This window comes from Sphaerodactylus townsendi, linkage group LG17 (genome assembly GCF_021028975.2).
Source record: "Sphaerodactylus townsendi isolate TG3544 linkage group LG17, MPM_Stown_v2.3, whole genome shotgun sequence".
In the NCBI taxonomy this organism is placed as follows: domain Eukaryota; kingdom Metazoa; phylum Chordata; class Lepidosauria; order Squamata; family Sphaerodactylidae; genus Sphaerodactylus; species Sphaerodactylus townsendi.
The window spans coordinates 19,493,518-19,508,414 of NC_059441.1; the positions used below are offsets into that span (position 1 = coordinate 19,493,518).

The window sequence follows — 14,897 nt, forward strand, 5'->3', positions numbered from 1 at the left end:
CATGGCTGCCATTGGATGTTTCCCCCCTCCTTTTTAGTTAGTTGAGTGTACTTATTCACATTAGAATGAATCACACATCTGAGATCTCAGAAGCTCAGCAAGGTTGGCTCCGGTTAGTACTGGGATGGGAGCAGTGGTGGGATCCAAAAATTTTAGTAACAGGTTCCCATGGTGGTGGGATTCAAACTGTGGCGTGTAGCGCCAATGGGGCTGGGCGGGGCACGACGGGGGCGTGGCTGGGCATTCCAGGGGGCGGGGCATTCCTGGGCGGGGTTGTGGCAAGGATGCAGCCGCTGCGTCAGTCCTTGGGCGGGAAACGAATGCATGCAGGCGCAGGCTGCCACGCCTGCCGGTGCACCTCCTACTAGACTGCTTCAAGTTCTGCGTGCTACTGCTGAGAGGAGGGGCGTAACGAAGGCAAAAATCACATGGCAAAATTACCAATAAATAATTAGTAACCTACTCTCGGGAACCTGTGAGAACCTGCTGGATCCCACCACTGGATGGGAGGCCACTCAGGGAATATTAGGGTTGCAATTCAGAGAAAGGCAATAGCAAGCTACCTCTGCTAGTCTCTTCCCTTGAAAATCCTAAGTCAGCTGCAACTTGACGGCCCTTTACACCCTCACTGTGTGCTGGATTTGCAAGAAGGTGCCATGTTTGTGTTCCTCGTTGTCTCATAATTATGCTACTCATAAGAATGGTCAGAATTGGGAGTCAAAGATGAGAGGGAACTCCGGCAGGCCAGGTTGGAATATTTGCCTAAACAGAGTTTTGAACTTGGGTCTTCTAATCCAAATCTATTGGTGCTGTGTAAAGGATTTACATTTAATAAGCACCCGGGCTGACTTGTAAAACTGGAAATCACACAGAACGGAGGAAGAGTCTTCCAAACTGTGCGGGGTCCCTGGATAAGGCACCAGCCGCCTGCTAACGAAAAGCATAACCGTGAAACCTTTGGCAGCCCAACCTCCCATAAAATCGAGAGACACAACCTCTCGTGCGAGGCTGTCAAAACGCAGGGCGTGAGGAAAGAAGTTGGGGGCAAAAGGGGCTCAAAATTAATCGGGGGCCAAGAGGAGCATTTGAGTCAAGCGAGCGCACAGTATGTGTATGATAGAGACTGACAAGAGCCATCACTGCTAAGTCCTCACAGCTGAAATAACAGCGACTCCCACAGTCTCCGCTCAGCCCCAGACGGGGTTTGTTGGGGTGGGGGGAGAGGGCTACAACATTCAATGCTAAGCAAGAGTGGGGGCTCCTTCCCGTCCCACCAATAACGCCAAATGCTGGAAAGCCTGCGACGATCTAAATTTAGACCCTGCCACCTTTCCTGGGGCCTCCCTGTGTGTTCCAAAGAAAATCAGCTTCATAGCCTCCACGTGCCTCATAATGCTATAATTTCTATGGGGATTTTAAGGCAGGATTGAACAGAACCAGATGCATTTATTTAATCAGGTGTTGATAACTTATTTTTCTCTCCCAGTGAAGATGCAAAGTGTGTGTGTGTACGGGGGGCGGGGGGGGGGGGAACTAGCACCTTTCTTTCCCATCCTTTATTTTATCCTGACACCAATACTCTACGGTAGGTTTAGGCTGTGAGTGTGTGGCTGGCCCAGTCAAGAAAGCTTCCATAGCAAAATCTGGACCCCACGCTTGGCCTTCCAGCATGGTGGAGAGAGCCAGCGTGGTTTAGTGGTTAAGAGCAGGTGCACTCTAATCTGGAGAACCGGGTTTGATTCCCCGCTCTGCCACTTGAGCTGTGGAGGCTTACCTGGGGGACCAGATTAGCTTGTGCACCCTAACACATGCCAGCTGGGTGACCTCAGACTAGTCACAGTTCTTTGGAGCTCTCTCAGCCTCACCTACCTCACAGGGTGTTTGTTGGGGGTGGGGAAGGGAAAGGAGATTGTAAGCCCCTTTGAGGCTCCTTACAGGACAGAAAGGAGGGATATAAATCCAAACTACTACTCCTCTCCTCCTCTCCTTCTTCTTCTCCTTCTCCTTCTTCGTCTCCTCCTCCTCCTCCTCTTCTTCTTCTTCTTTTCTTCTTCTTCTTCTTCTTCTTCTTCTCCTTCCTCCTCTCCTCCTTCTTCTCCTCCTCTCCTCCTTCTCCTTCTCCTTCTCCTTCTCCTTCTCCTTCTCCTCCTCCTCCTCCTCCTCCTCCTCCTCCTCCTCCTCCTCCTCCTCCTCCTCCTCCTTCTTCTTCTTCTTCTTCTTCTCCTTCTTAAGCATAAGCATAAGCATTTATTGTCATTGTGCATGCACAACGAAATTTACAGCAGCATTCCTTGATGCACACAATTTCAGGCTCATATCCCATCCTCACTTTCCCCTTCCTCCACCCATCCCTACACAGCCCCAAACACATCAACACGAAGCCGCAGAGTTTAGCATAGCCACAGCTCTAGAGTAGAAGCTGTCTCTAAGCCTCTTTGTCCTAGTTTTGATAGACCTAGTTTTGATAGATTCCTCCTCTCCTCCTTCTTCTCCACCTCCTTCTTCTCCTTCTCCTTCTCCTTCTCCTCCTCCTCCTCCTCCTCCTCCTCCTTCTGCTTCTTCCATATCCTAGTCACATACTTAAGACAAGCACCTGAGGCTGCCTTATACTGCACTGGACCAGTGGTCTGCCCAGGTCAGCACTGACTATTTAGACTGGCAGCGGCCCTCGAGGTTCTCAGGTGGGGTCTCCCATATCCCCTCCTGCCAGCTCCTTTTAAGTAGAGATCCTGAGGACCTTATGCATGCCAAGCAGAGGCTCTTCCTCCAAGCCCTGGTCCTTCCCCATGTCTGACACTCTAACTGACAGCTGGCATGGTGCAGTGGTTAGGAACAGCAGATTCTAATCTGGAGAACTGGGTTTGATTCCCCACTCCTCCACATGAAGTTTGCTGGATGACCTTGGGCCAGTCACAGTTCTGTCAGACCTCTCTCTGCCCCTCCTACTTCACAAGGTGTCTGTTGCAGGGAGAGCAAGGGAAGCGGTTTGTAAGCTCCGTTGAGAGTTCTTACAGATGAGAAAAGTGGGGTATAAATCTAGACTGCTCTTCATATATATATATGGGTACTTCTGCACATGCAGAATAATGCACTTTCAATCCACTTTCAATGTACTTTGCAGCTGGATTTTACTGTGCAAAATAGCAAAATTCACTTGCAAGCAATTTTATGCACAAATGGCAACTTTTGGAAACAGAATTCTGGGCAAGGTAGACCTTTGGCATGAACCAGAAAGGCTCTCATTAAAGGCATTCTCAAATCCTCCTCTCCCGCCCACAGATACTCCACCTCCAAAGATGTATTCACTTAACAGCTTTTGTTAGCCAGAACATTCCTATCCTGGCCCACGTAGCCCGGTGCCCTTTTCCGCTCACTGGAATACATTGTCCTCTCTCCCCCACTGCAAGTCCTACATTCAAGTGGTCACATGCATTCACGCGATTGGCACATTTCACCTCCACAGAAACGAAGGAACAGGACCTTCACAGGAGACCTTCACAGGTCCTCAACAGCAGAATCCAACTTAGGGAGGAGAGACGAAAATAAAGCCTTTTGCACCACCGTCGTGGGAGCTCTGCTGGTAGCAAATTTTCCCAGTCAACAAGAAACCATTTTTGCTACAGAAATCTCCCCCCTCACCTCCAGCTGCAGCTCAGCAAACACTAAAAAAGGCATCTAATCCTCAAGGTTGTTTCGACCTTCCATCCTTCCGAGATCGGTCAAATGAGTACCCAGTTTGCTGAGGGCAAAGTGTAGCCAACTGGGGAAGGCAGTGGCAAACTACTCCGTAAACAAAGTCTGCCTCGTAAATGTTGTGATGTGATATATCCCATGGATCAGTAATGATCCAGCACCTGTACGGTAGACTATCTTTACTTTAGTAGTAGTAGTAGTAGTAGTAGTAGTAGTAGTAGTAGTAGTAGTAGTAGTAGTAGTAGAAGGAGGAGGAGGAGGAGGAGGAGGAGGAGGAGAGGAGGAGGAGGAGCGGAATGGATTTATGTCCCCTTTCTGTAAGGAGACTCAAAGGGGCTTACAAGCTCCTTTCCCTCCCCCCCCCCCAACAAACACCCTGTGAGGTGGGCGGAACTGAGAGAGCTCCAAAGAACTGTGACTAGCCCAAGGTCACCCAGCTGGCATGTGTTGGACTGCACAAACTAATCTGGTTCCCCAGATAAGCCTCCACAGCTCACGTGGCAGAGTGGGGAATCAAACCCGGTTCTCCAGATTAGAGTGCACCTGCTCTTAGCCATGACACTACGCTGGGCCAGTTCCCATGGATGTGACTGGATTTCTCTGTCACTGGGAAGGGACCATGGGTGCTGTCCCACCTGGAGTGCTGATCTGTGTCTGCAAGTGACAAAGTCCTTGAAGTGGTTGGGGGAACCACACGATGACTCTCAAGGGCCCTGAGAGATTTGTGCTTCTGCAGCACGAGCCAGCCCTTTTCTGCTTGCAACCGGGATGCAACCCCTTTGGCTGCCCCCTACTTTATTCTGGCCCGGTTATGAAGGGGGCAATAATACAGAACATGGTGTACAGTTTCTGCCGTTTTCAACTTTTGCTATGGGGTGTTTGGGAGCCTTTTCCATTCCTCAAAGGGAAGGAAGCACATTGCATCTGGCCAAAGGGATGGCACATTGGTGCTCCGGATCAGAAAGAGTGAAACAAATATGTGGCCACGCCTAGCCGTATGAGATACCAAGAGAGAGGGGAGGACAGAACTCGTTTGCATGAGCCATAAATTCCTCATGTTCTAATTCAAAAAGTCTAGATTTCATAGTGGAGAACATCTCGTTGGGAGGGATGCTGTAGTAATAGAGGACGTCACTTACAGGAAAGGACATCTGGAGAGATGTCCCAAACACACAGCTCTGCCGGCTTCACTGATCAATTTTTTAACCGCCCGTGTGCAGCAGCGGAGAAACAATAGCTTTGTGCCGTCGTCCTGTACGGAATTTCTGAAACTGAGTCATGTGACATTTGGAGGGTGTGTTTCCAATTATTGCACTTAAAGTCGCTCAGCCAGGCCCGCGAACAAAAACAGCCTTCTGAAGGAGCCTGGTTTTGCTGCCTCTTTGTTGTAAGTCTCTTTCAAAATGTTATTTTTTAAAAGAATGGTCATTTGCAGCAGTAAAACCTGGCTGTGCCCAGATGAACGTGGAAGGGAGGTAGAAGGGCAGGGCAGTCTACCAGCTGGGTGGCTTAAGATGTATCGAATGCTTTCAGTTGTATTCATGGGCAAAACAGAAAAGAAAGAGAACTTCTGGTCCAAGTTGGACACGAACGATTATTTTGCTTGTGGTGAATGGCACAAAACTGTCTCGATCACAGCGAAGAGGGCTGGCATTCGCACAGCTTCGCCAAGAGCAACCTTTTCCCGGTTCTGTCTTGCAATCGCGCCACGCCGTTGACGTCTTGCAAACGCTCCGTTGGGTGCTCAGCCGAAATGCAAACCAGCGTTGTTTATAAAAAGAGCAAACTAGGTTAGGATGATTTCACACAAGACGGGAGGGTGCGGGGAAATCATCAGATGGGTGAAACAGTTCACATTTGGTTCGGATTACAAAAGGCAAGACAGCTTCGCAACGGGGGCTGCTGAGGATGTGGGCAAGAGAATGTGTTAGTGCATAGTGATTGCATTGGACTAACCAGGTCTTTAAAACAATTAACTTTGTCTGAAGTGCCGTGTTGATCTTTTTCCTGAAGGATTGCAACAGGGGATGTTCTCTCTTAGACTGTTTCACACATCAATTTCCTTGAGCTTCCCTAAACCTAGAGTAGGCTTTGTTAGTTCAGAGAGGGAAGGAGAGAGAGAGTGCTAAGTTCAAGTCCAGTAGCATCTTAAAGTCCAACGCAATTTCCAGGGTGTAAGCTTTCAAGACTTAAATGAATCAGATGAAGGAAGCTTAGCTCTCTAAAGCTGATACCCTGGAAATCTGGTTAGTCTTTAAGATACGATTAGACTTTCTACCACACACCTGAAACTTTCTCTATTGGATCCGCTGTCTTGTTGAGAAAAGCCCCGGGAAGTTTACAGCGATCATATAGCTATCGGAGTCTGATGCCGCCAGCGCTAGCGCACAGAAGCACACACAAAGGGGAAGAGTGATAGTCCCAAGTCAGCATCCTTCCTTTAGCATCCAAAAACCAGATGTCCTCCTCTGAGGGTCTTGGCCGCACAGCCGGAGTAAGAAAAACAGAGCGTGGTGAGCTCAAATTAAGCCCCAGCCAAAGGATAATAGAAACTAACAAATCTGTCTTCTGTGTCTTGCGGCTTCTATTTCCTCTGCAGCCCTGATTAGCCCCATATTATTCCTTTTCCCAAATGCCTTCCAGGAAAGTGAGCATTTATCAGGCCGCCTCTAATTCCTTCTCTTCATCACCTACTGAGCTTTTCTTTCAAGGGGGATAGAAAGATCACGCTTGAAGGAAGTGGCTGAATCCGTTTCAACACCAGGATAGTCTCTTGCTGTAGCACGGTTGCCTTGTTTTCTGGTTATATTATTAGCCATAATGAGCCCTTCCAGCCCTGGATGGAAAGGATCTTAATCATTCGAGATTTCCAGAAGAGCATTTCAAGGACAGCGTGAGGATGCGTAGAGCCAAAATTTCATAAGCTGGAACCTGGGCATTTCTTTTCAGCAACCAGTTGACAAATGTCATCCCAATGGGAAGGGACTTGCTTTAATTTTCTACTCCCCATAAATACCTCAAAAGCCTCATTTCTACTGGCAAGATTATGCTAGATGTTTTACTTACAAGGAAGTCCTACTCCGCAGAGCACTTGTGCAATTTTCCTTTGCGTTACCACTTAATTATTTCCCCTTTCACTGGCTGCAGCGTTTTATGAATCAAGAGGCAAAGATTAATTCTGGTTTCCTGGGGCTGAGAGAACTTGAATTGCATTTTCTCTTTCCGGCAATGGCTCCGTCTTGTTCCTTTTTTAATCCTGCAAGACTGAAGGTTTGTATGGCTGCTATTACCATAATCAAAAAGCAGGTGGTACAAAAAAAGAAAAGTGGGTCTTTGGAGCTCCAGGGAAGAAAAACAAATCCTTAACAGTGGATTCTTGAGTACTCCTGGCTGGCAGCAAGCGAGCAAGAAGAAATTAGACTGAAAGCGGAAGAGAAAGAATCCAGGGTAATGTGGAGAGGTCTCCCCTTCCTATTATATCCTCACAACAAACCTGCAAGGTAGATTAGGCCAACAGAAAAAACCAGGCGTTCACCATGGGGTACCCGTTGGGCAACATGGCATTCATTTGCAGCTTTTCTGGTGCCTGCCAAGGAAGTGGTAGAAGAAGAAGAGTTTGGATTTATATCCCACTTTTCTGTCCTGAAAGGAGACTCGAGGTGGCTTACAAGCTCCCTTCCCTTCCTCTCCACACAACAGACACCTTGTGAGGCAGGTGGGGCTGAGAGAGTTCTGAGAGAACTGTGACTGGCCCAAGGTCACCCAGCAGGAATGTAGGAGTGCGAAAAGAAGAAAAAGAAGAGTTTGGATTTATATCCCCCCTTTCTCTCCTGTAGGAGACTCAAAGGGGCTTACAATCTCCTTTCCCTTCCCCCCTCACAACAAACAGCCTGTGAGGTGGGTGGGGCTGAGAGAACTCAGAAGAACTGTGACTAGCCCAAGGTCACCCAGCTGGCGTGTGTGGGAGTGCACAGGCCACCTGAATTCCCCAGATAAACCTCCACAGCTCAAGTGGCAGAGCGGGGACTCAAACCCGGTTCCTCCAGATTAGAATTCACCTGCTCTAAACCACAACGCCACTGCTGCTCCTACACATCTTGTTCACCAGATAAGCCTCTGCCACTCAGGTGGAGAAGTGGGGAATCAAACGTGGTTCTCCAGATTAGACTCCACCTGCTCCTAACCACTACACCACGCTGGTAGGGCAAAGCAGGACTTTTGATTGGATCAGGAGGCTTGCAACAGCGACTCATGTAGAACTAAGGTGTACAGCTCCTCTAAAGGGAGGTGATCCTTAACTTTTACAACTCCTCAAAGAAACTTCCAAATTTAATTAAGAAAGAAATGTGCTCCCGCTATCCGACGTTTGGAAAACATCCACTGAGAGTGTCTTAGCAGTAACAATCGGCTGTCTCCTTTCATAAGGCCCTAATCATGGTTAAGACTCTATTTTCTGCTGAAGGGAACTTGTGGCATTGATGCATACATTTCATTCCAGACCCGCGTTTCCACTCACAGCCAAGCTCTGCTTTTTCTAAACCACTTACAAATCCAACAAGCCAGGCTCAGAACCTCAACCATTTGTTTAATCTTTTTGGAACAGCCGTTGCCTTTTTTTAAAAAAAAAAAAAAGGAAAGAAAAGCACAAAAGGAAAGAAATTCTCTCAGTTGCACTAAAAGGAAGGACACATTCTTATGTTCAAGACTGTCACCTCCAGGGCTGTTTTCGCTACCCCACGTTGGCCCCACGTATGCTCAGCAGAGAGCCACAATTGATCCTGACCACATATAATTGCACAAGAGGGTCTCTCCCCCAGCCAGCCGGCAGCCTTTTACTGTCACAGACCAACAGGTAGATCAGGCAAAGACTGTTGGACTGCCCAAACCAACTGGAACCCAAAGGAAGATGAAGAAGAGTTCGGATTTATATCCCCCCTTTCTCTCCTGCAAGTAAACTCAAAGGGGCTTACAATCTCCTTTCCCTTCCCCCCCTCACAACAAACACCCTGTGAGGTGGGTGGGGCTGAGGGAGCTCTGAAGAACTGTGACTAGCCCAAGGTCACCCAGCTGGCGTGTGTGGGAGTGCACAAGCTAATCTAGTTCCCCAGACAAGCCTCCACAGCTCAAGTGGCAGAGCAGGGAATCAAACCCGGTTCTCCAGATTAGAGTGCACCTGCTCTTAACCACTACACCATGCTGGATGAATTAGTGCAGAATTTCTATCGTTCCTGCAACCAAACTCCTCTCCCAACCTCAATGCTATTTCTCATTGGTGATGGCAAAGCTGTAGGTGTGGCATGGGGGGGGGTCTCCTCTTAAAAAATAGCACATCCCACTTTTTTGGGGTGGGGAGCAGCAAGCATTCTGGTTCAACTCACTCCGTGCCCGTTTGTCACATCAGGCAGGAGAAAGTGCATCGTAGCCTAGGGCTTCTCTAAAATACAAAAGCAGAATTAGGAGGTGACATGACATCCTACTACTACACAGCATCTTTTATCTCTTGTGGGAAAAAGTTACTTTTGCGTGGTTTGGGTGAGGTGAGATTCTGAGGCCCCAAATGGTATGAAGGAAGGGGTTAAACAGGCCCACTCTCCAATCAAAAACCATTTGAAGAAGAAGAGAAGAAGAGTTTGGATTTATATCCCACCTTTCTCTCCTGTAAGGAAACTCAAAGGGTCTTACAATCTCCTTTCCCTTCCTCTCCCCACAACTGACACCTTGGGAGGTAGGTGGGACTGAGAGAGTCTAGAGAGAACTGTGACTAGCCCAAGGTCACCCAGCAGGAATGTAGCAGTGCAGAAACACATCTGGTTCACAAGATAAGCCTCTGTCACTCAGGTGGATGAGTGGGGAATCAAACCCGGTTCTCCAGATTAGAATCCACCTGCTTATGGAATCAATGGAGTTTTTCCCATCCTTCACTATCCTAAATGGCACATTTATTTATTTAGCTATTTATATGCCATGTTGCTCCCCAAAGCAGTTCACAGAATTCTGCCCTTCTTATTTATTCTCTCTCACACAACCAGCCTCTGAGGTAGGTCAGGCTGAGAGTGTGAATCATGCATTTCCAAGTATTTCTTTGCCAAATTCTCTTTTAAAAATCCAACTTTTCTCTCCACAGTGCAATAGAGTCATGAATGTTACAGCTTCTTTCCAGGATTGGGACTCTTTGCTTTGAATTAATTGCAAACTAAAAAGCCTTTTTACGTATTACCCAGCTACTAACTCAAGTTTATTATCTCTTCTGTGTTCATGAGGACGTGAGCCACAGTCAGTACTAATCCTGTGGATATTTTTAAAATATGCACCCCGAAAAGTACCTGTTGGAGAAGGCCAGACAAAACGTTTGTCTGAAAGCGTTCCCTAATGTCTAGTGACAGAGGAGCAAAATAAAGTGACGAGGTAATTGAGAATTACTAAATAACACTTAAAGGAAAAAAAAAGAATCAGCCAGTCATGAGATATCACATTGCCTGAACCTCAACTGAAGGCTTCTGTCTAGATCACAGATTTTGCACTGTGTATCGCGCCTGACGGGCAGGGGAACAAAAAAACCACACAGATTAAAAATCCAGTTCTCTTTAAACTTCTTTTTCCATCAGGCTTTTGAACGGCAGTAAAATGGAGGAGGATACTGAAGTTGTCGAGGTACGTTAACAAGACCAGGAAGGAACTGGGGGCCATCTGCCATGGAGCAACAGAACAGCACCAAGAGCCGCAAGTCAAAAACTCTGCGTTCCATTTCGCGCTCCCTTATACTTTGCAACAGCAAGAATAGTGACGAAGGGTCGAGCCCGGAGGAGAAGTACCCTAATCCTTTTGAGACTCAGGCCACCTGGGAACATAAGGAACCCAGTCCCTGTCCTCGCCTCCACTTAGCATGCGCCTCGTTGAGTGACCGAGACCCTCCGGATCCACTTGCAATCGCTAGTATGATGCAGCTGAGTGGCAAGAACATGAAACGGAAGTTCTTTGTCAAGGTAAGTGGCTTGCTGATTGTTTGGCATCCCCAAGTTTCGGATCAGGTCACTCAGGCCGAACAGGGAATGCTTCCCACCCACAGATTCAGGAATCAAGCGTTCCCAGGAGGTATACGTCATTTGCCGAGGGTATTTCACTCTGCTGTGTGTTTTACTGTCACTGAGCAGCACAGCAAGGAATAATTGCAGCAACCCAAAGCTGTTAATCGAACACAGGCAGGAGGGCTTGGGCTGAGATCTCAAAGCCACCCAAAGAAGGCTTTAGACTATTAGCAGGGCGTACCGCCCACGGGGACATATGGGTCAAATGTCCCCGGGCTGCGGCCATTTAGTCACGTCCCCCTAACCCTAACCCGGCCCCCCAACCCCTTCTCCTTCCTCCCGGGTTCATACACTGACTTCAAGACCTGGTGCAAAAAAAGTTGTTTGGTCATGGCAGGGGAGGGCGGCTGCCCATACGGGGGTTGGGGTGGAAAACTCAGATTTTGCACCAGGCTACATGCCTCTGAGGGGCTGGACCTCAGCCTCGCAAGATCTGACTTCCTAAGGTTTCCCCTTTAGGACAAAACTTTTTTGAGAGTTCATATTTCACATAGAGGTGAACCGAGAAACTGGACGGGTTGATATGGGAGTTGCAAGTCCCAGAGGTATTTACCTTATTTTCCAAGACTATGTGCCACCTTTCTGTCACAACAGGAGCTTTCAAGGTGGTATATGAGTATCAAAAAACACATCCAACAATGGCTGAGAAGCAGCATAAGCAAGAAAATCAATTGAAACAAACATTGATAAGCGAAGAAACACAACCAGGAATCACTAGAGGCAGCTCTTATACGTTTAATCTATGTCATATATGCATCTAAAAAGGTACCTCTTACGATGCTGCCAAACTAATACACAAACAACCTTTTAGGGGTTAGTTTGATGCCCAGAAAGTGAAACGGGTACAGAAGCACAAAAGTGGGCACAGAAAAGGGCACAGAGAGCCAGCATGGTATAGCCGTTAAGAGCAGGTGGATTCTAATCTGGAGAACCAGGTTTGATTCCCCACTCCTCCACCTGAGTGGCAGAGGCTTATCTGGTGAACCGGATGTGTTTGCACACATCCTGCTGAGTGACCTTGGGTTAGTCACAGTTCTCTCCGAACTCTCTCAGTCCCACCTACCTCACAAGGTGTCTGTTGTTGGGAGAGGAAGGGAAAGGAACTTGTCAGCCACCTTGAGTCTCCTTACAGGAGAGAAAGGTGGGGTATAAATCCAAATCCATAAATCATAACAGGCATCTCATTTGAAATCACCCTTCATGTTCCACTATATAAACACTGACTTGTGTGTTCCACAAAACAGGTGGTCTGGAAGAAATTTGTCAAAGGCCACTTTTTCACAATCTGTGGTTGAGCTAGACGCTGAAACTTATAGGGCTGCCAACTTCCAGGGGGGACCTGGAGTTGTCTTAGAATAGCAATTGATCTCCAGACTATAGAGATCAGTTCTTCTAGAGAAAATGGCTGTTTTGGAGGATGTGTGCTATATGATATGCCTCAGATTCTACATGAAATCCCTCCCCAAATCCTCCCCAGCAACAGGCACCACTCCTAGCTCTCCAGAATGTTTTCAGGCCAGAGTTGGCAACCATATCTCAGGAATAATTTTTGCATATGCTGTTCATTATTGAAATTGAAATCAGAGACGGTCCTGCTAAAATGAATACAAAATCACCTTTTTAAAAAGTCCTCCCGGAAGGTTTATAGGCGAATCCTAAGAATTCTTCTACTGAGGCTTATGCTGGCCTAATGGCCGTAATAAAACTGACTTCTACTGAGGCAGGCCCATCCAGAGAAACAAATGCTTCTCAGTCCATGTCATGTTGGTGCTGACTTCAAACAACATCTGGAACAAGCTGTTTACTTCATGAAGTGAGGAGGCAGGCAGAAATCTTTAGAGGAAAAGGATTTGATTTGGCCTGATCTGACAGAATGTGGCTCGCCAACAATAGAATTCATTTATTCCATTTGTCGGTTACGTCATTTGTATATTTATTCAGTTTATGTTCTGCCTTTCTCCCAAGCAGATTACAAAACAGAAAAGCAACAACAGCTACCTCAATCTCCAGCATCTCACGAGTGAAAAGACTCCTGTGTACTTTTAAGGAGCAGCAGTGGCGTAGTGGTTAAAAGCAGGTGCACTCTAATCTGGAGAACCGGATTTGATTCCCCGCTCTGCCACTGGAGCTGTGGAGGCTTATCTGGAGAACTAGATTAGCCTGTGCTCACCAACACACACCAGCTGGGTGACCTCGAGCTAGTCACAGCTTTTCGGAGCTCTGAAAGCCCCAGACCCACCCCACTCACAGGGTGTTTGTTGTGGGAAGGGGAGGGAGGGAAAGGAGATTGTAAGCCCCTTTGTATCTCCTTACAGGAGAGAAAGGGGGGGTATATCCAAACTCCTCCTCCTCCTTCATCTCTTCTTCTTCAACATTTCTACAAAGATAATTGACTGGACAGTGTCCACTGTCTCAAATCATGTAGGAAGAAAATGAGAATCAAGAGGAGGAGAAGGTGTGTTTGATCACACAAGGATTCTCATTCATTAATGAGAGGTGTACGGGCGACAGCATTTGCTCTTCCCCTTCTGCCATTTCCCCCTAATCCTTTCTTCAGAGTCTGAAATGTCCGGTTCCTTTGAACAATTTTTCTCAGAGCCGGAATACCAGGCACAAAAAAGCAGGAAACTTCTGGGCATCAGCCCTGACTGTAATTGGTTAACTGTCATGCATTATGAAAAAGGAGGCGGAGATATACAAATCAGCAGCCAATGCCAATGCCAAAATCAATGAAAGTGACAAAGTGGAGAGAATCTCCCAATTCTGACATAAAACCGTCTTTGGGGGAATCTGAAGACCTGCAAGGCAGAAAGAGGACGGGAAGTCTTGTGAGATGGTGGCAGCGTTGGGCACCTCCGGTGGGGGCACTGCTCCCCCTGCCCGCAAAGTGTCTTGGATGGATCAGGAAGCCCTTTTGGCGGGCCACTGGCTTATCGCTTCTCGGCCTATCGGCTAAGATCAAGCGTAGCATATGTTCTTATCAGTTTAATATCTGATATGTCTTCTATTTGAGGATTATATATTAAATGGATTTTTGGGACTGGGAGACGGAAGAGGGGCTTGCTCCAGCCACTCCACGCATCAGCCCGGTATTGTAGTACCTCCAGGAATGGTGCACCTCCCCGCCCACCCTGGGGAGAATATTGCTGGTTAAAAAAACAGATTGGAGAACATTCTCTTTCTTTTCTTGCTTCCTTGGGATAACAAGGGGTGTTTCTTCTGGTTCATCTGCTCATGTCTGGTCAGTTTCTTTAGTTCCTGCTATGACCCTTTGCACGAAAATATGACAAAAACACCTAATGCTGATCTTATTTGCTAAAACAAACTTGAGAGACCAGGAAAGAACTCAAAGTTTCAATTTTTTTCACAATAGGCACAAGTTATTGGAGATGTGCACCGTTTCTCTTCCCGTTCCCGTTTCATAAACCTGAAAATTTTCAAAAAAACAAAAAAAAAGCCATCTTAAACAGAGGGGTTTTTCTGTTTTTATTTGGGTTTTTTATTTTTTGTTTGTTTGTTTTGCTCTCAAGTCTTTTGGACACCCCACAGGGGTTTCAAGGTAAGAGACATTCAGAGGTAATTTTGCCATTCATTGAATCCGCGTGGTACCCCTGCTATTCCTTGGAGGTCTCCCGCCCAAAATCTTGCCAGGGTCATGGTTGAGAATGTGTGACCAGCCAAGGTCACCCAGCAAGCTTCCATGCAGCGAGTGAAAAATCTGAACTGGGGTTTCACGGGTCCTAGTTCAACACCCCAACCTGCTGCTTGTGTTTTTAAGGGATTTTAATGTTTCGAGTTTATAATTTGTATTTAATATCTATTGTTGTATTGTTTGTCGTTGTGCACTGCCCAGAGCCCTTCGGGGATTGGGCAGTCTATGAAATACAATTGATGATGATGATGATGATGATGATGATGATGATGATGATGATGATGATGATGATGATGATGATGATGATGATGATGATGATGATAACAACCACCAATACAACACACTTTGAGTTGAACTTTCTAAACTGATCGACTCCAACAGAAGAGTGTGACTCTGTTCAGAATGGCACTATCTGTATCTCACTGGACCAGAACATCTGTTCTAATTGGCACAAATACTTTGCTGAC

The 14,897-nt window shown here is 47.0% G+C and overlaps 1 protein-coding gene and 1 non-coding gene across 6 annotated transcripts in view; both read left to right on the top strand.

Annotated features, from left to right (window-relative positions):
• The window catches only part of IL16 (interleukin 16), a 60,852-nt gene that overhangs the window by 12,259 nt on the left and 33,696 nt on the right, over positions 1-14,897 (top strand). For 4 of the 5 annotated variants that reach the window (XM_048481693.1, XM_048481694.1, XM_048481695.1 and 1 more), the window contains exon 2: positions 10,299-10,676. In XM_048481693.1, coding sequence (XP_048337650.1) covers positions 10,386-10,676 — 291 coding nt within the window. In that variant the 5' untranslated portion in view covers positions 10,299-10,385. Of the gene's footprint in view, positions 1-4,982; positions 5,081-10,298; positions 10,677-14,897 lie in introns of those variants that run through there. The other variant, XM_048481692.1, reaches the window with a different exon arrangement.
• On the top strand, positions 13,711-13,901 carry LOC125424782. Its single transcript, XR_007243284.1, has one exon. It is a non-coding gene; the product is annotated as a U2 spliceosomal RNA (small nuclear RNA).